The 22,422-nt window shown below is 34.7% G+C and overlaps 1 protein-coding gene across 1 annotated transcript in view; it reads right to left on the bottom strand.

The window, feature by feature from the left end:
* LOC140154686 (unconventional myosin-XVI-like) overlaps positions 1 to 22,422 on the bottom strand; it is a 237,582-nt gene that overhangs the window by 117,219 nt on the left and 97,941 nt on the right. Inside the window, 3 exon segments of the mRNA XM_072177253.1 lie at positions 6,056 to 6,239; positions 6,707 to 6,812; positions 7,777 to 7,924. Coding sequence (XP_072033354.1) covers positions 6,056 to 6,239; positions 6,707 to 6,812; positions 7,777 to 7,924 — 438 coding nt within the window.

Raw genomic sequence — 22,422 nt, 5'->3', positions numbered from 1 at the left:
CCAACTTTAAAAACAAAGTAAAATATAAGAATGTATCACCTGCCTTAATTAATAACCTCAAATCAATATTACGGACATTAGACTCATTCCTCTTGATCATGTCACATAATTTAATTGATTATATATTACAAGTTTGTAACTTTGATAGAATTCATCACATAGGCCAAGAAGAACACAATTGCTATATTGGTGTAAACTGACGTACCCTAATTTTGGGAGGAAAAAAATATTTGCGGTCAGAATTTTTCAGGAATATTTTGAAACATTATAGGAAAATGCATGTGAAACCACACAATGTGGGTGTTTTTGAAAAGAAATGTGGTTTAAAAGGTCAAAGTAGTTGCTAATGGTGTAATGTTTTGATGACCTTTTCCCCATCTCTACATCCACATAATCCATCAGGAAAATGATAAACTGATTTATCAAGCAACACTTTATGGAAAATTATGGTCTTCATCACTCAAAAACTCAAAGTTGGTCATAGGTGACATATCAACTTTAGTCACAACTGAATTTGTAATACAATCACGGGTAACATGTTGACAACCACTGATTGTCTGCCATCTTGTCTCCCAATCACTGTAATTATTTGGATGTGTGACCATAAGGCCTAATTAATAAAAAAAATTGTTCTATATAATTATGCTCCTTTTGGACCAAACCACATTTTGGAAATTGGCAAAAAAAGCTTTTTACTTTTACTGTACAAATGAATATTGAAACAATTTGCTTAATTTCTCTTAAATTTTTTTCTGGCCATATGTTTTGAAAATCTATTAATGCTAAAATGCATTTTTTGCCCAAATTGCCACTTTAAAACATTATCTATAGCAACTCGTCATCGAATAACTCATCCTATATACCCATACCTACCTCTCATCTGCAGCCAGTTTGACTCTGACGGAGCGGAACCAAACTAGCTGCCGCGAGGAGAATAAATGTTGAGGTCATTCTTCCGTGTAACTTTATGATTGTCAGCGGGTTGATACTAGTGTCACATGTTACAAGTGCATGTATGTATGTTTCTATTTATTTATTCATTAAACTGACAATGAAGAGTTTAAGATCAATATTTAATCAACGTTTAGGAAAAAAGGGGAAACCCCTTCATGTTTTAAAAAATAATAATAATAGTAATATAATTCAATATGTATATATTTGACACAAGTGTTTACATCTAAGTTTAAGCATTCAAAATTTTGAACTTAATTTAATTTTTCATTTGAATTTTTGTTAGCTTAAAAAGAAAATGTGAAAATGTCAGAAATCTTCAAACTTGAATATATTTCTAGTGTACAAAGTTTTGGCCATATTGCTCTTCAAAATGATTGAATATGGAATGGTAACTTTTATTCTACGATAGTTCAAATTAAAGGGTAGGATTTAGCTATATTTTTTTGTTTTTTGTATTGTTAATACAAACAAATATTTTCTTAATATTCAAATATGGTTTGCAATTTCATGCTGTTTTTGTACATCGGTACTACAATAGTGTGCCTCGTCCGAAGCTGAGAGTAACGTTATGTTCGATTTCACGGTAAGTTTTAAATTGTGCAAGCTAACCTAATGCTGCAGGATGTATACGCACACATAGAAGGGCAATTGTCCATACACTGACGACACAACCACATACATGCACTGATGGACACTGTGGCTCAGTGGTTACGGCCTTGGACTCATATTAAAAACCTGAGAGCTTGCTCGACGTGCGTGGGTTTGAGTCTCCGCCCTTGGGCAAGGCGCTTTGTCTCGCTTGCCTCACCCCACCCAGAGGCAATGGGAAGCTGTTAGGGGTAGTCATTGTACTGATGAACCCTGCACCATTTGTAGGTAACAAATGACATATTAATGACGGCGGAATAAATGTAAAGCGTTTTGAGGCTGCTTACGGCATAAAGCACTATATGAATATCTACATTTTTATGGTACGCTGAGCCACTCTAAGCAGCTCTCAACATGGGACAGGACACAGTATAGGCATATGAGATCCACATCAAGTTTTTTTTAAATCAATCTTATGTTTTACATCAGCTTACTTGCGTCTCATAATTTAACAATTACCAAAACTAAGCATTTCATATGCACTTTCCAATAAATTAAGATGCTCTTTACTTTTTCACTTCACTTTTTTGTCACTTTCATACATTTCAAAACCCTACAACCTGACAATTTATCAAACATAAGCCAAATATTAAATGTGCATACCCTGACACAAAACATGTTTGATTTCAGGGAAATCCTTGAGTGCCCCTAGCAGTAATATGTGTGATTGCATAGGCAAGGTCGGTGGAAATGATAACTCATGCCTCAAAATACCTCTTTGTTATGAAACAAAATCATCTGAACATCTACACACTCTATTATTAACCTCTTATGGTACATTCATACTTATAATTTGGTTCATCTCAAGTTCGGTAGTGACGTAGGTGCTTATTTCGCTCGCCGCAGTATCGAATCGCGCGCGTAAAGTTAAACGCCCTGAGTATACACGCACGCTTAACATGGGCGGTTTGTCAGTACGCTTATGGCACAACCGCGAAAAGAGCATTGACGCTACTACCAAACTTGAGGTGAACCAAATAATAGCTGCACTGCACACTGCAGGGAATTACAGTGACTGTGAAATTTGGTGAAACCTAATATAATGTATTATATACCTCATCTAAAGATTCCTGCCATCTGATTGGTTAAAAGCGCTGGCATAATTTTGACTATGCCTGCAAAAGTAACTATTCCCTGGGCATAGTTCTGCATGTGCTTTGTTCCCAGCATAAAATGATATTACACACATGTTAATGTATTTGCGCGCTATAATTACGCGGAATTCACAGATTGTTAACCGTGCCGTTCGCATTGAAACTATTAATTTATCTTTCCAAAATCGATGCTTTTGACCAAATAGATGACAATAATCTTAAGATTTGGTATATAAAACAAATATTGACTACTTTTTATTCGGGGCATGGTTAAAATGATAGGCCCACGGTGATCTCAAAACCACGATGAGTCATTGTTTTGAGATCACCTTTGGTCTATAATTTTGACCATGCCCCTCATAGCAGTCAATATTTATATACTAAATGCCAGTTGTAGTTAATTTATTTTAAAAAACAAACAAAATAATGGAATTCCAGCAGGAAGGCTTGAGTTTGACTTGTATGCAGTGTGCAGTGCAGTGAAGTATGACTTTATCTGTAAGAATAATATAAAGTGATCAGCTGGTGATATAAAGTCATCAGCAGGTATCACAATATTATGGAACGTATCATATTTTGATTATATTCCAATCAATCAACCACCTCATACATAAGATAAGGTCATCAGGTACAACAATATTAATATTAACTTGTCCGATTCTAAGCGATGTGTATCAGAATTTGTCGTATCTTTTGTTTCACGCTCATTGCAGGTTTATTTAGATGTTGTATACAAGTAATAATCACTATTGTCAAATGACAGTGTAATAATTATCAAAGTATCATATGTCTTTCTTAGCAATTAACTTGGCTATTTTTGACCACCATAGCAGGTCAGCTGCCTGATAACAACCATTCTTGAAATGTCAATATCATAAGTGGTTTTCCTTACATTTTCCACTCATTATTTCAGCTTAAATGGATATCAATCCTTCTTAACAGTTATAATAAATATTAGTTTCATTTTTTGTTAAAGAATAACAACATTGAAATTTCACAGAAATTGAATATATTATGGCTTTTAAGTATAACCTAATGGGTATATTCAGTGGAACATGGTACTGTAAATATTTTACCCCACTAACATCACTGTGTAGAGATTTTCTCAAGTTAATATAGGGTAATTGTTGTAAAATATTTGGCTATCAAAATGACACCTTTCTGACTTACATTGTCCTTTGTGCAAAATTTTATATCTTTCGTTGTCAGTTTCAGACAGTAAATCCTGATTATAGTGGCCTTAGAGCTTTTTTAAAGCAACAAAGACAAACAGAATTTTATATTGTTAAGGCCAAAGGTAAACTCAATTAACATTATAAGAAATTCAGATTTGATTTTGATTGATATCAATGTTTTTAATTATTATGTTTAGACATGTGTACTGTGTGTATTTCTTGTGCTGAATATAATTCTACTTTGTATAACTGAATGACTTTGTATTATAAGTATTATGATGCTTTTCTAATCATTTGTTTGTGATTCCAATTAACATTGACATGAGATTCCAACTGTTTTTGTGATTGTAAAATTTTACTAATAAAAACATGAAAAAAAAGTTAATATAGGGACAGTCACTGTGAAAGTAATAGTACCAGTGAATCACACATGCATGCAGTGTTTACCACTATGATATACTGCACTGCATATCATCCTAGTCTGTCAGGATACTATACTATTTTATTGTAAGTTGTACATGTATATAGTTGAGTGGAAAAAAGGGGATGATGAGCACCCTCGGAGTTCTTATCAACATCTCTAGATAAAAAACTAAATGTGTAGAAAGTTATAAACTATTACAAAAAATTCAAAATGACAAGAATCACGTGAATTACTGACAAAAATCGCGTGAATTACTGTTCTGTTTATTCTGTGCTCTTATGACAAGAATCACGCTTTCACATTAACTTGTGCTACTTTGTGCTATTCTGTGCTCTTATGACAAGAATCACGCTTTCACATTAACTTGTGCTACTTTGCGCTATTCTGTGCTCTTATGACAAGAATCACGCTTACACATTAACTTGTGCTACTTTTTGCGCTATTCTGTGCTCTTATGACAAGAATCACGCTTTCACATTAACTTGTGCTACTTTGCGCTATTCTGTGCTCTTATGACAAGAATCACGCTTTCACAATAACTTATGCTACTTTGCGCGATTGTTGCTATTGTCAGATTTAGCGCCTTCATGAAAATTTGGTGAAACCTAATATAATGTACTATATACCTCATCTAAAGATTCCTGCCATCTGATTGGTTAAAACCGCTGGCATAATTTTGACTATGCCCGCAAAAGTAACTATTCCCCAGGCATAGTTCTGTGTGTGCTTTGTTCCCAGCATTAAATGATATTACACATGTGTTAATGTATTTGCGCGCTATAATTATGTGGAATTCACATATTGTTATGTCCCAAGGCGAAGTTTAAGGCGTATAATTAGGTAACAAATTAGGAAACCATAATCCAAATTTAGTAGTGGCTACTGTACACGTAACAATCTTGAGTACTACGAGTGGCATTTGAGTGCAACTACTTGTATGCAGATTTAAGCCAGCACTGTTTTTCACTGACTCACATAACTCCAGGTCAGTTAAAGGAAGTCTCTGGCAATCACAACATTATGCCTTATGTATTAGAAAAATAATTATCAAGCACAAATCACATGGTTTTATTTTAAACAAACTCATATTGACCATGGAAATGAATAAAAACAGCGATATTCAAAATTCCTGCACACCGAAATTGTCTGGGGCAATGACATCCAGTTATACAATGAAGGCTGATGACAATTGAGCAGAAATAATTGTCATTGCCCTAGACAATTTCGGCATGGGAATTTTGAATACCGCTTGTTGATAGCCGGCTGTTTTTATTCATTTTTATGCTCAATAAGAGTTTGTTTTAAATAAAACAATGTGATTCATACTTGATAAATATCTTTCTAACATAAAGCATAATGTAGTGATTGCCAGAGACATCCTTTAATATAGCAACCTTATCTGAGCCTTACTTAAATATAACACATATATCAGCAATACATACCTCTTGTACTGGTAGTGTCAGACATGATAGCTGATGCTAGCTCATCACCAGATCCCTGTTGTAATATACCTTGTCTAATAGTGTCAGTAACACTCTGGATATATGAGTCTTAGGCACCAGAACCCAACTTGTTTAATCTTTGGATCGACCATCCATGTTTGTTATTAGTGCACCATCAACTAATTAATCAGAATTAATGATAATTTAATTGGTTTTTTAAATAATAAGGATTGACCAAGCACCAATGGTCGATCACAAGATGGAACTAATTTGGTTCTATTGCCATACTTAAATGAGACACAGGTGAGTAGTACATACCTCTTGTATAGGTAGTCTCAGACATGATAGCTGATGCTAGCTCATCACCAGATACCTGAAGTAACAGAGCAACCTTGTCTAACACCTCTGGATTGATGAGCCTGGCAGCATCACCACTTTCTTCAAATTGTAGGTCTCCAAGGAGGAGGATGGCTGATAGAGTACGGAATAGACTATCTTCATCCTGAAAAGATATCATTATCATAATATAGATACATCTTAAATGGGCTTTATCAACTTCCTTGTCCTGTACATGTGCTGCAGCCACCTGGAATGCAGTTGGATTTTTGTTAACTTTGTCTACCATCCCTGTGGTTTTGGATTTTTTCTAGTTCAGGAACTGTGTACACCATTCTGGTTTACATACTGCATTAGTTTTTATCTTGTATTTGTCTTTGTTCCCCACACCAAGTTGGTATACCTGGCTCGAATCTTTCTATTCCAACATGGTTCACATAACGAATTATAAGTTTAGTACTTCTAGTATCTGTTGAATGAACAGAGTTCATGAAGGTACACTGAGATGAATGATATGGTGGAGCAGTATCTCTGAAACATTTCAAGATGAGTGTTAACATGTGGTTTTTCCACCTGTCATTCTATAGAAACAAGTGATAGAACAGAAAAGAAAGAGATCCTGCTTTTACTTACATCTTTTGAAAATCCAATCAGTGATAAGCAATCCTTTACTGCAGCAAACTTGGCTTTGGCATTGTCATACACAGACCGACTCACATTAGGAGAAGCCTTCAAGTACCTACACACATAAATACAACATTAAGAATGTATGTTGAATTTGACATCTTGGGGAGGTATCGGGCTAGTACAATTGAAATTAATACACCCTCTATGGAAGACATGACCTCTATCTTCCACACAGGGAGTGTGAATTTCAAATGGGGTGTTTGTTCCAGTTGAAATTCATAACACCCCCAATGAAAGATATGACCTTAATCTTCCACACAGAGATGTGAATTTCAAATAGGTTACCTGAATGGGTGACTTCATTTGAAGAATAACCTCCTGTGTGAGAGAGAGAGGACAGTTATTCTGAGACTGCACTTCAAATTGCGCTACACCAGGTGAAATTACACCATAACTTTCAAAATGGGGTGTAAAAAAATTCTCAAACACTGAAATTGCACCTGACCATTACATCTGACCAGTACATTAAAACGAATATAAATATCAGTACCGCAAAAAACAGTGACCGCATAAGACAGCGACCACGAAAGACGGGTAACCGTTAGTAACAACAAAACAACTTAATATGATGGATACAAATATGGCTTCAATATTTCTTGAACACTGGTATTAAGGAGCATTCCTCCCTAATGATTTTAGTGCGGCATTTCCAAAACAAAGGTGCAAAAGCGCAAGATGACTTATCAACTATACGATTTTCACCCCAACATGAACTGTGAGGAGAGAACCATCATGAGCAAATCTTGTGACAGGTGCAGAAGTAGGCTTGATTTTACTTGGAAGGAAATCAGTTAAACACTCAGGTGCACTACCTTGCAAATATTTACAAACATACATGCATATTTTGAACTGAGGTGCACTTTTGGCCATATTGATGATCCTATTTTTTACCTTTCTACGTGAGTTTTGGTATCAAATATAAACATTGATCAATTTGTCAGATAATTGTTTTGACCAATGATTTTTTTTATATTGATTAATTGAATGATTGAACTCGTTTTATATGCCATACATACCTGTGGTCTTCAGGTTTGACCAGCCCAATGTCTGCCTTTTCCTCCTCAGTCAATCCAGCAAAAAGCATATAAAAGATGTGGAAATTCCTCTCCCTCTCTCCCTGTTGGATCACCCTGGATTTCTCCAATAAATATTCACTTATGCGAGCTGAAAATACACAAAAGAAACATTTGGGTTTGATTGAATTATTTTGCTCTCACTACAATCAATCCACAAAATAATTGGTAAAATAATTTTATCTTCTAATGTTTCTTTCCTGTCGGTCATGTGCATTTAATTTTTTAAGCAATTGTACCACTATCACATTTGATTTTTTTTATTTAAAAAAATTGTAAAATCTTTTTTAAAAAACAAAACCCATTTCAAATTCAAAGTACTATCTAAAACATTCAAAATCAATAAAAGTTAACTCTCAGAGTTGCATAAAACTTGTATTTTTTGTAAAAATAAAACAATTTTATAATGATATTTGCAATTTGAGGCATATTTTAGGATAAATCTTGTTTTAAAAAAAACATTTTTTTAGACCACCTACAGGAACTAGTTGGTATTTGTTTTTTTTTGCCTCAGGAAATGAAAGATACAATAAATATTTATGGTGTGAAATGTAACAAAAGAAGCATATTTTGTACTGGTAGAAATTCAAGTCTAATCTGCTTGCATTTGACAAACATCTCTGGATCTTTGCAAATAATTGGTTGGTTGGTGGGCTATCAATTTCATTTCACAAATATGTTACAGACATCCTTGAAATATCATCTTACTTTCAAATTGGCATCAACTGATTATATGGGATTACATAATTCTAAAATAAGAACAGATAATTCATGAAAGTTTTAGTCCTTACTCTAATACATTGTTTTAATTAATCTTTTCTGCATAGAACAGAATAAATACCAGTCTGTTTGTTGATTTAGAAAAACATAAAAGTATGATATAAATTGCCTCTGGTGCAGCAATTTTGGTGCTTGTACTTGTGGCTACATTTTGCAGGTATTTTGTGCATGAGGTAATCTAAAAAAATGCAAGGACATTTTCAACAAAGTTTTTAAATTATGCTAGTATATTCAAATTGAAGCAAATTGTGCAGAATAAGGTTAAATAGGCCTATCCATATAATTAGCTGTATTCCATAAAAATGAATATTTCAATAATTCATAGTGTAACCCTGATGGCTGTCCCAAATAGTGGACCACAATGACATCATATTAAGTGCTAGTCATATTGGCTTCAACACGAAAAGTTGAAGTTTTGAGATATTTCCTCAAAATTTCAAGAGCTATCTTAAGAACCACTGAACCAATACTAGGCTTGTTTGTACTCATTTTCATCCTGATTTCAAATGGTCATGAAAATGTGCAATTCTGAAATTTAAAAAAAGAAGAAATTTGTCATCTGCAGTCGACACCTGCGTGGAGAGAGTTAAAATTCTTTTAGAAAATGTATCCATGTTTGCAAAAATTACACGCCACAAAAATAATGGTTCCTTTCAAATCACTAAAATGTTGTGCCGTGAAAATATTATTATTATTATTATTAACTCTAAAGTTTGTTCAGCTTATAAATAGGCGAAAAATGAGACTCATATTCATAACATTGTGTATTGATATAGAATTGCATGCATTCAGTTGGGCACAGCAATAATTGGAACTTATTACTATTATATATAGGCTAATGATGTTTTTGTTTGTAGTTTTGAAACTGTCATCTGGATATTATGTATGGCATGTCACAAACAAATGTGGTTATTGCTTCTTGTGTTACTATTGTTGTAATGTTTTGTTTTTATTTTGCTGTTTCAGATCTAAATGAAACATACCAAATGTACAAGACTTAATGCAAAGTTATCATATGCTATAAAAACCCACAAAGTAAGCAAGCCACCACATAAACTTTGTTAAATGACTTGCTTGCGACGCAATTTGCTTGCTCAATAATAGTGTGAATCTTGTTCTGAAATTGATTTCTAAGTGCTCTCTCTAAGAAGTATTTTCAAACAAATATCATTCTAAGAAAAGATATAGTATAAGGTTTTTCAAGCACAAAAGAATGTCCCACGTGGGAATTTTAATACTGCTTGTATAACAAAGCATTAGAAGGAAACACATTGCTAAAATAACAGTGATAAAATTTCATCATTATCACATAAAATATGTTGAATTAAATGCAATTTGTTTTGTCCAAATTTGATTAGCCACGACTCTTACTTGACTTTGAAAACAAATCATGTACAGTTATTCCACTGCAATCAATATGCATGTGATTGTTCTTTTGCAGTTTCCTTAAGAAAAAAAGGACGAAAGCATGTTTATTCACAATATTACTCAATGAAATTGGAAAATATATGAAGGCAATATTTATATTTCTTGCACTGTTTAAATAAGTCGGTTCTTGAACAGGTGGAACAGCATAGCTTTAGTTTCCAGATTACTTGGTGAGTCAAGCTTGTTGATTAATATTCAATGACGCAACCACACTTAAGTAACTGAGGGGGTGGCAGCAGGATGGGCACACATGGTGTCCGAGGGGACACGGTCTGGACAGTTCAATGGAATAGGAACAAGGGAAGGAGGAACAAGGGTATCAACAGGCAGAGATCATCCCCTTGTCTCCTCTACGGACCACTCAATGTTATAAGGATAAACATAATAAAAAGATAACTAATCAACATAATGCAGTTCACTACATTTACAACTTTTGCTTTCAACATTTTTACTGTCTTTCTAGTTCAAGTTCATAACATATGCTCCAAATGTTTGGACATCATAATTCTGTGTATGTTGTGTAGGGGTAGGGTGTGTCAGTGCATGCGAGGCTGCATATGCATGCGACCCAGGGGGGTACTCACATATATGGTATACAGGGATGTGCCGCTCTAGAGGGTTGTTTTTTTGCAAGAAATCCCTAAACATGGGTCCTGATTTGAGAAAAAAATCCCTAAACATGGGTCCCGATTTGAGAAAAATTGGTCAAAAACTGTCAAATCAGACGTTTTATAGGTACAAAAAATCCCTAAATATGGGTAGTTTCAGAATTCCTGTGACACACCGCTGTCAAAATATAATTTGATTACCCCTGGGGCATGCACATGCAAAGTGTTTGTAAAGGAGATCCACATAAACATATCTGGTCAAATATTGATTAACTGATCACTATTTTGGGTTAAGATGACAAATGAGGAAATGGCATACCAATCTTAGGGTCATTTATTTGTTTTTCAATTGGCATTTCCTAAAGAAACTCAATGTCATAGATTAGCTAATCGTTCCTCGTTACGTTGTTTTCTTTTCACTTAACTTACATATCCAATTTCTGTGGACACTAAACCTACACAAATCTACATCACTTCCTGGCCAAATATTAGTTCAATATACTTTTAAGGGTTTTCCCCTTTGAAAATATAAGATGATGGTTAGGCTAAAAAAAAATCTGGAAATGGTGACTATTGACTTATTTTTAAAGGATGTTATATAAACTACCAAAAGTCTAGAAGTTGACTTAGAATCATGGAAAAAATAGAGGTGGCAGTCCCAAATAGGTCATTTGAATATATAAGTAGCGAACGCCACCATTACATGAAGGTTCCTATAGTGCATATGACCAAATTTGGTTGCAATTGCATTTAAACTTTTCATGCAAGACCATTTATTTATTTATTATTTTCAGCCCATTTTACTAGTTAGACAATAGTAACTGTGCGCTATCTGTTTTGAAGTCATTGCGGGAAATTGGGAGGGGTTTGTTTTGGGCCGAGAGAGTATGAGCTCCCAAGGTAAAATTCCGAGGCCCAACACAAACTCGACGATTTCACGCAATGACCATAACACATACTCAACCTACATGTGTGTGTTTAGTTTAAACATTATTTTAAATTTCCACCACATTTTCTGTGATCTACAATGGTTTTACTTCTTCAAAAGCAATACTTCACTTTCTCTAATGCTACATGTACGTATCAAATACATGATTCAGATGTAGTTATTAAATTGGTAGCAGTTAGCAGTTTATATGTTTTCCCCTTTTTACTATTATTGTAATTGACAATAAAAAAAATCACATTTTGTTAATTGGAAATTATTAATTTTATTTTGCTCAGCAATATTAGATTCATTCATTCATTTCTCTTCTCCTCATCTCTTCTCTTCTCAACCCTTGGAGGTGTTGAAACACCCCCAAACAACCCCTTGGCTACACCACAGACGCTACAAATATTTATTTTCTGAGCAACTAATGATTTAATTCAAAATGTTGTGTTTACAAAGTGGAATCAATTATATTGAAAAATCAAATCAAAATTGACATCAACTTATTTTGCTCAACTGCATCACACCATATTTCCCAATATGCATCCTGCTCATCAGAAGAAAAAAATGCTGAAATTTGTCAAAATATGATCATTTTCAAATATCATTTTAATCGTATGTTTATATGTAATAAAATATGACTAAAATTAGTCTGGCCATCTTGAGATAGATGAGATATTTCTAAAAATCATCATTGAGATTGAGATTCAGAATTCTGATTGTAACAAATTGTGTTTTCTACTTCACATTAAGGGGGTACTACACACATATGGTAAATTTGTGACTATTTTTGCATTTTTCTCAAAAAATAATTATACACTGGTAACAAAAGTTATGTATATTAATATTGGGGCAAGATATCCAATTACTACACTGAAATTTCAGTGACTCAAGACAAGCGGTTCAGTATATATGATAGGAAACGAGGTACATCCTAGCGGTACCTTATTTCTGATCATAAATAACAAACCGCTTGTCTTGGGTCACTGAAATTCCAGTGTAGTAACTGGATTCCTTGCCCCTATAATATACATAACTTTTGTTACCACTGTGTTATTAGTTTTTGAGAAAAATGCAAAAATAGACACAAATTTATCGAGGGGAGTAGTACCCCCTTAAGGGCTAGTCACCCAAACGTTCTCATTCCAAATTTGCTCCAGCTTTTTGGATCATAGAAGCAAAAATGTGTATCACCGCGACCCATAGAATAGTATGACTTCTGAGGGGTAACCACCACACTACATGTACCACACTTTTGATCATGTAACCTTTCACCTGATACCAGAATCTGTATTTTGATGGGTGGTGGTGGGGGGGTTAGTTGAGGGACGAGGCTGTTAATTGAGTCACACACTTTTAAGGCCTGCTAATGATGTCACCTTTTGTATTCCATGGTAACTAGAAGTCCATTCCCACAAAATAACATATTAATTAATATTGACCAATGCATATACTGTCATAAGATGATCAATTGGCCTTGATTTCTAAAGAGAGCTATAACTTTTAATTAAAATTCAAAATAAGATGGGTAAAATGAGTCATTTGGCCTCAGATCTTTTGAAGTTCCAAGAAACAATGACGTCTTCATAGCTAATCAGGAAACATTTGATGAGGTTTTCAGCAAAAGGTACCTTTGAAATTGAATTGATATGATTGTGATGTGAAAGACATGCATAAAGTTTACATTTTTGTGACGTAGTATTTAGTTTGTTTGCTAGCACTATACTTTTGACCTTGATACAAGTACTGGCTATTAACCCTATTGTTTCTAGAAACTGATTGACGCAAAGGAAGCGGCCATTTTATGAATCTGTTTAATTCCTTCCTATCTCAATCCATCACTCAGGCAAATTGATGATGTTCAGCTTATGAGTTGACAAAAGGTAGTTTTAATTTGGCAAACAAATGCAGCTTTTGAACAACACCTGTTCAACAAACATTGAGATGGACAGAGTATACAATGTTGAGAGAGGTTCATCAACCTACAACATCTTGCACATAAGCAATGTCTCTATAGCATCATGCAGTGGTGTAGGGCATTCCCCTCTGATACACAAGGTCCAGGATTTAGAGGAACATGGATGTGAGGGTAAGGAGGGCAGACAGCCCCTGCTGGACTTATCCAATCTTTCTGCTGTAAAATATGAGATTATCCAATTTTCATTCAATCTTTCCCCCTTGACAGCCACCTCTCCCCCTGAAAACTCCTGGCTATGTTACTGACAGAGCTAAGTTCCCGGAGGTGGTTACATACTTCGGTAAAAGAGTCTGATTTTAATCAAAGATCCTTTGTTTTTAGGATCTTTGGTTTAATTGGCAACATCAGTAGATTAAATTCATGATTCAGTTCTGTGTAACACAAGCAAAACCTGTAGATGTATAGTTTGAGGTCTGTTTAGAAAGAGTAGAGTGTTAACCCCTAGTTTTCACAATCCATCCTGGTGTTGTTTGGATATTAACAAAATAAGGACCGCACTATCATGATGCATACTGTACAGTAGCTCTCCTAAAGCAGGTGATCCAATTTTGATGTTCATATAGAAACTGCATGAACCCCAATGGAAATAAGATGCCCTTTGGAGGTTTTCTTTGTTCACCAAAAAAAATTGTTCAAACACAAAAAATTAGGTAATTCAAATTAACTAAACTAAAGTCCAAGTTAGACAATAAGAGTTGCATATTAACTTCAGATTAATAGCTACATCAATCTTAATCTTGTCCACATCAAATCAATAGCTTGTGTAGATTTGGTTCAAATGTTTCATTAGATCTTGGGTCAATAGAATGGCTGATTGATGTCATCATTTCACTCATTGAAAACTATCATTTGTATTAATGCTAGAAGCCTGGCAATGGTTTACCAAAGCCACAATACAGGTACTTTGATAAGACTTGACCACCATAGCATAGATTCTCTTTGAGGTTAATCACTGTCTATTAGTTAAATCACTGCAAGCTCATCAGTTGTCTTGAGCATATGAAGGGTGATTGATAAGTTTGCAGCCTAATGACTGCATGATGGCTGATTTTGCCCATTTTGTACATTTTCAAGGTTTATTTCACAGTAACCGCTCACTGATGATGTTTAATTACATACAACAGAAAAACAAGAAAAGATTATAACTTTAAACTTTCTGTGTCACTGATAGCCAAAATGGAGTCATGTGACTCTCAAAGTGGAGTAAACTAGCACTGACTCTCAAAAAGAGTTGCCTGACTGTCACAAGAGAGTAAGTTGACTCTACCCATAGAGCCAATTGAGTCAGTTGACCCTACCCGTGGAGTCAAATCAGTCAATTGACTCTACCTGTGGAGTTGTGCACAGCGTGGTAATTATTTGACAAGGAGTCAGACCTGACTTTCACTACAGATTCAATTGACTCTACCTGTGGAGTCAATTGACTCTACTTTCAGAGTCATCGACACGGTACACGGTGTATTGCTGTATTTGCACTTGGGCTGCTGCTGTTCAGCATGCTGGTTTATCACACAGTTTATCATGTATGAGTGTTGGAATAGTGTGATATGATATTTTCATGCTGTAGGCTAACTTGGTCTTGAGCTGGACCACAGGAGAATTTTACCGGACAGTCAGGTAAAGCTAATAATAGGAAACTATAGGAAACTTAATTTTTTTTAAAAACCATGATATGTTCACCTCACTGGGTGACTCTATATATAAATGGAGTCTGGGTTACTCTGGAAGTCCAGACACTGCATTACTCTCTGTCTAAAATGACTCCATATTGGGAGTCAAATGACTCCTGTGTAGAGTCATCAATGGTGACTCTTCAGCAGAGTCAACAAATTATTGCACACAAGGCTTATTAAAACTGTACAGGTAATTTCCTTCTACCTTATACTGCGAACTTATCAATTACCCCTCATATGGCGCAAAATCTAAATATTTTGCTCTTGGAGCCAAGTTTCTGTATGTGTTTCCTGATTGATGGTTGATTCATTGACCTTCCACTGCCATTAAGAACATGCATGCTCATGCAGTGTTATACTAATTAATTAGTTTTGAAATGTTTGTTGATCACAAAAGTTACCAGGTTTTGAAAAAATGTATTCCTGTAAGTGCAGGAGCAAATATTCTGGTGATGAAAGTCATTGGTACACATTCAACGTTTTTGGAAATAACACAACTAGACTAGAAAAAATATATATTAGAAGATGAAATATCATGCCATTGGAATACACACAGTTTCATCAGATATGTGTGCTTCAATATGCTTAACACAAGTCAACAGGTATCATGAATGATTTCCATCCTTGAGAGGTCCCAGTATATCTTTACTGTGGTGGAAAATGTCATCATATAGGTGCCAAACATTGGGGTTGCTCCAAATGTGTGGTAATTGGCATCATTAAATAACAAAGCATTTCATCATTTATGATGTAAGGCTAATTGTTATCCACAAAAGGGCTATGAAGCAATTCCAAGTTTACAAACACATCACAATCTGAATTTCACAAAAGGAGCTATAAGATGGGACATTGTTTCACCCATCAGACTACTTCACTGGGGGCTGTCTAGCAAGTTTGGAACCTAACTTGTAATGCTCGTTTGTTTGTCTCCTTTCTTGCTTTTGCATTTACACTATGTTTCAAAATATCTGCATTAATTGAGTAATTTAAGAAAATAATAGTAAAAAGAAAAACAAAGATTGAATTGAAGCCTATCACAAATAAGTATTTCTTATACAACACAAAATATTTGAACTTGGTCTTTGTCACAGAACCGATTTTCACAAAACTATACCGATGTTCCAATATGTATAAACTTAAAAACAATTTTATTTAGCATTTTGCTCCAAGCATAAAGTTATCTCCCTATCTTCAACTTGTAGTTAAAATAATTCATGAAGAGAAATTCTAAGTGGCCAGAGAAGTTTAACAATGGACATGTTGGATAGAACAGCTATGACATGGACAACCCAAATACCCTTACATTAGTAGCTTATTGTACACTGAGCCATTACCAGGATTGTGTACAATATGATTCAAGAAAAATACAAATACAAAATAGACATATACCAAACATGTGACAATGTGCAGCCATATGGAAGCCCAAGGCTTTGTTGCAGTCCGTTTTTTTCAGTGTATCAATACAATAAAGTGTCATAAAACCGTATCACAGAAACATGGAATGCCTAGTATAATCTACTTAAAGGCACCACAACCGAATTAGATCTTTGGATTAACCGTAGATACTGCTTTGATGTTTGTTATTAATGAACTATCAACTAATTAATCAGAATAGTAAATTTTGAGTGGTCACAATCATTCCTTGCATATTTTCATAAAAACAGTGGGTTTGTATAGTTATAGTAAGGTTTGGGAGATGGGTCAAACATGATTTTTTTTTACAATACCGATTGGCGATTATGCCTATAAAAAAAAAGATAGAATTAGGTTTGATTGCCTTATAAACCCAATCCTGTTTGAGAATATGTGACCCCCATCATCCTTAATCCCAATAAGCGAAATTCAACATTAACATCTCTCAATTCTAACCCTAACCCTTTAGCCAGCTGATCCTAACCATACCTTAAACCTAAAACCATACAAATTTCAGAAGTTACATATTTTATTCCAGTCTTGGCTACTTTTAAAAGCTTTCACTTGATACAAGTAAAACAACTGTATGAACTGCACATATTAACCAAAAGTCTTAATGGTATTTTACAAGTTGACCTCAAATGACCTTTCACCAACAGGCTTGAGTCCACTCAGAGATTTGCTTGCAGAGTCATTCTCCAATCCTGGAATCTCTCTCACGCAGACCTTCTCTGTAAATGCAATCTCCCAAGCCTGTCTAAGCATTGTGACATTGCTGCCCTTAGCCATCTTTTTAAGATCCTCAATCACTTCTGCTCTTCTCCCAACCCATTTCAGCCTCACCCCAAAACCTCTCTCCACAACCTCAATAGCCTCTCTCTTGACACACCTTTCCGAAGGCTCACACTATGCCAAAGGTCTTTTTACCCATTATGTTCCCACCTTGTGGAACTACCTGCCTGAGGATGTTGTCAAATGCACCTCCCTACCAGCCTTTAAATCTGCTGTTTGTCTTCACCTCATGTAGCCTTGTCTCCTTTTTTTTTTTTTTTCGTTTGGTCTCCTTTTATTTCTCCATTCCACCTGTCCCTGTCCTTATGCTTTTTTTGTTGTTGTTTTTATTTTGATGTAATGGGCATCCCTTTAATTGAGTGTTTTCACTATTGTGCTTTGTCCTGGCTTTCTAGCCTATTGTTATAAATAAATAAAAAAGTATATGACCTTGAACACCTCCAACAGATGAGAGTTCCCATAGTGCAGCTATGACACAAATTTCGTTGCAATAGGATTTGAACTGTTCATATGAGACCAAATTTTAACTTACAAGTTGACCTCAATGACCGTTGACCTCAGTATATGAACTTGAACACCACCCAAAAAAATGTAGCCACAGTTTCTGACCACCTATCCCAACTTTTGAAGTCAATCCGTCCATCCATTCCCAAGATACAGCATCCGGAAGCATTGAAGCGCGGAAGCACGGACAGTGCAAAAACAGTACGCCTCACGGTGGAGGCATGAAAAAAGAAATGGAGAAACATAACAAGATAATCTAAATGATAAGATGTCTGAAATTGGTTGAACAGTTTTTCAACATGGCGATCATTAATGACACATACGTGTAGCTTCCAAAGTGCATGCCAAAATGACACTCAACATAACTAAGAGTAACTCATGGAATCTGAAATAAAGCTAAGAATAAACTGTTGGTTTGCCCTCAACCAACCCACACTTATACTTTGAAAATTTGAAAATTAGAAGAAAACAATTTTGATTGTCCACAAAGAATCTGCACCCTATATTGGAAATACCAGAAAGCACTTTTTGCTTTTTGTTTGCTTCAACATGTTGGCATCCTAAATTATTTAAAAAAAGGTTTTTCAAACAGTTTTTTAAACATCTTAACTGTTTTAAAACATATGAAGTGATGCAGCAGGGAAATATCCTAATTCTAGGCATAAATATGTCAATCATGGCCTTCCCTTACCATGACACTTTCTACATCTTATTTATCATACCTTCCCTGCACTCAAACACTGATAGACTCTACCTATTCTAAATATGATTTCATCCATAAATTTGCAGCCTTACTTTTGCCCTTAATTTAAGAATTACGCGAAGGTGGCCCACACACACCCCACAATCACACACAAAAAACAAATGTTTTCTTCTATAAGCAAGGACAATCCATTCAGTAATAAACCAGGATTACTCCTACGATAAAGCAATATTTTCTTTAGTTTTAGTTGTCCATTTTGTTAGATTTAAACTGAGTGTTTTCTAAAAAACAATAGGTCATATATACAAGAAGCTTATGCAAACCTTTTAATTTCAAATAAAAAAAATACGAATTAAAGCCTCCCATTTCTGATTTATAGATATTTAGAAATAAAGAAATTTAGAAATAAATTTTAAAAAGATATAACTAAGAAAGAAATTTAGAAAGAAATTTAGAAAATATAGAAATAAAGAAATATAGAAATTTAGAAAGATATATAGAAATTTAGAAAGAAATATAGAAATTTCGATATTTAGAAAGAAATTTAAAAATTTAGAAAGAAATTTAGAAAGAAATTTAAAAAAGATAAAAATTAAAAAGACATTTAGAAAGAAATATAGAAATTTAAAAAGAAATATAGAAATTTCGATATTTAGAAAGAAATTAAAAAATTTAAAGAAAAGAAAAGAAAAGAAAAGAAAAGAAAAGAAAAGAAAAGAAAAGAAAAGAAAAGAAAAGAAAAGAAAAGAAAAGAAAAGAAAAGAAAAGAAAAGAAAAGAAATGAAATGAAAAGAAAAGAAAAAAAGCAGAAAAAAGAAAAGAGAATAAAAAAGAAATGAAAAGAACATAAAACATACATATAAATTTTCTAATCAATAAAACACAAGAGCAGTTGACGTACTATACTTTTCCAGTGGACCAGGATAAAAAGTTACACATCCAATCTTCAAAATGACGTCAATCTGCCCCCAAAGCCAACATATAAACACAATGACCTTGGGTGAAGAACAATCAAAGGAACCGCCTCTATAGCGCTAATATGCTAAAATGACCAATCACAGCAGTAAGATTCAACACATATTTTTGTTTGCACCTTGTGATCCCTCACATCCTCTAAGTGTTCATTATTCACTGAATCTACATTCATCAGTGGTGACAAGTGGGTTTGATTGATCTGCAGTGGCAGTCTATCAGCCTGCAACGATTGTGCGCATCATGTGGTCTTATTATGTTTAGCTGATAGATAATATTAATCACTCACTCCTTTACACGGAACTAAACTCCTACTACTTACTACAAGCTCTTATTGCTTTGCCATTTTTTCTTGGTACTTCAGAGACTTAACAACGCTATAAAGAAGGCAGTCTTTGGGCGTATACTGCCACACAGCGTGCTATAAGCACTTTTTGGACTGTTTATAAACTGAGCTGGTTGTATATATATATTTTTTTCTTGAACAAACTTGTTAACTGGGAACTACTTGAAACATCTCTTGTGCTGCAATCATTTTGGAAAACAGGTAAGAAGAAAATATTTTCTGTTAATAAATATTGTCTGATAAAATCAAGTTTTGGTGGATGGGCTGAAATCATATATTTTGCTGCTGCTAAATTTGATTTAACAATTGGATAAGTTGGCAAAGTTATTAAAAAAATTATGTTATCTTCTTGGTAATGACTTCAAATGCGACAGGAGCAGTGCATGATTAAGTACCAGGCCCATTCATGTCAACTCAGGGATGTGCACATAGCACCTCTTCAATTTTTTGCTTTTCTCCATAGAGTTGTACACATTTTTGATTTTGCATGTATAATGATTTAATGTACAACTCTATGGAGAAGGCAAACCTAACTAATGTGTTGAAGCCATCAAGACCCAAAGCCAATATCTCTCAGAAATGTTGTCCAAGAACATATCTTCAACATACCTGAAGTTGATGGTGGGGCAAATTGTCTGACATTGGTTTTCAGGGGGTCAAAAACTGTAAAAAAGTGGTTTTGTATGGGTAATATCTCAGCTAAATGTATTCTAATATGCTCAATATTGATAAGAGTAATGTCCAAAGTTTACAAAAGATATTGAGTCCTCACCAAAGGGCTTTGACTGGCAAAAAAAAAGGACACTAAAATTATTTTTACTTTTGGAGTTCTGACCCCCCCCCCCCCCCCCCAAGTTGGTCCTGGTTGGACGAAGTTGCATTTTGAGGGCCCTATATCTTTTAAAGTAAAGGAGTTACAAGTTTTCTGATAGCAGATTTGAATTCTACACCAAAAAGTACCCCAGGATACATACTTTTCAAAGTTTTAAAGGGTTCCTTTATACATTTATGGACCTCCAAACATCGCTTTTATGCACACATTTTTTTTACGCTGACCCCCTAAATTTCAAATTGATGCCACGGAAAAACAAATGGAGTATGAAGCTCAAATTTTCAGGATTTTACTTTCATCAATATCTACCACCACACAGAAAAAGAAAAATTGAAGAGGTGCTATGTGCACATCCCTGAGTTGACATGGAATGGGCCACCATAATTTTGGCTCAACATCACTCACTGAGACAAATTTCGCAAATGCAAATATTTGGTTAAAATATGCATAATGGTGTGCAATTTATTTTTGATTTTAAAGAACACAGATATCTGTTCTTTCATGTGAAATACTTTTGGTTTCATTTTGCTGATGATAGTGTACGTTTTTAGTGACTTTTGTGATGCCTATCAATTCTGAAAATATTCCAGTTTGCACCAAAACTTTTAACCTCTTTCTATGTGAACCTTTTAAATTTCAAAAAAATGTTTTCCTGGAAAAGTACATTTCATTTACATGTGTGCTACGTTACATACGGGATGTACGTTGGTGGTATAGTTTTGGTGTTTGGAATTGATATTTGGCAGGTGAAATAAACGTGTTTGTGAATGCCATGACTTTACAGACTCCTCTCTCAATATTAAATTACCTGCATTTCATTGTCAGAACGGTTCGTCCCTTGTGTGATTGAGGTGTCATTACTCTCTTTATGATGTGGATATTGCCATGATTATGATTTTCTAATTTCCTACATTAGTCTCGTTAACTCTCGTTGGGTCCCATATAAACATGCGTAAACCAAGGGTCAACAACCTTTTAACCCTAATGCCTTAAAGCCATAATGTGTGATTTGCTTCAGAGCAATGCCCTCAATTTTACTCGGATTTCTACTTTTTGCATAATTATAATGCCCAGTGGTGTACTAAACTACCACGTAAAAGACTAAGCCTGAAGTGCTTTAATAACAGTAAAAAGTAACAGTAAAATAAACTTTTTATATTAAAACCGGGTCGACCCGGTTTTATTTAGAGTTCATCGATCGACTGCTTGCTAACATCTCCCGTGGATGTCAGCTTATGTGTACACACGTCGAGTGCGATGCTCCGTGCAGTATTACATGTTATGATCGGCGAGCGTATTATAGTACACGCATTGTAGGTGCCGGAATGAAATTGCAATTTTCTTTGTTATACCTCATATGTTTGGCTCGCAATTAAAAGAGGATAATGTGATCAGTGAAAACAAACATTTAAATAGGAATCTATTCTTTATGCAAATCACACATTATGGCTTCCCCCCCCCCAAGTGCTTTTTGGCAAATAGAAAGGAAAGAAGGAAGGAATAAAGAGAGAAGATGGACAATAAAGTTGTTTGTTTTGTTCACAATTTGAACCCAATATCCCCTGTGTGCCAAGCACTAAGTCAGCAGCCAGTAGCCTCGGGTTGCTGGCCCAACCAACACAACTGTGT

Source organism: Amphiura filiformis, chromosome 6 (assembly GCF_039555335.1).
Source record: "Amphiura filiformis chromosome 6, Afil_fr2py, whole genome shotgun sequence".
Classification (NCBI taxonomy): Eukaryota; Metazoa; Echinodermata; class Ophiuroidea; order Amphilepidida; family Amphiuridae; genus Amphiura; species Amphiura filiformis.
Note: the sequence above shows the minus strand (reverse complement) of the source record. Positions and strands in the feature narration are given on the sequence as shown.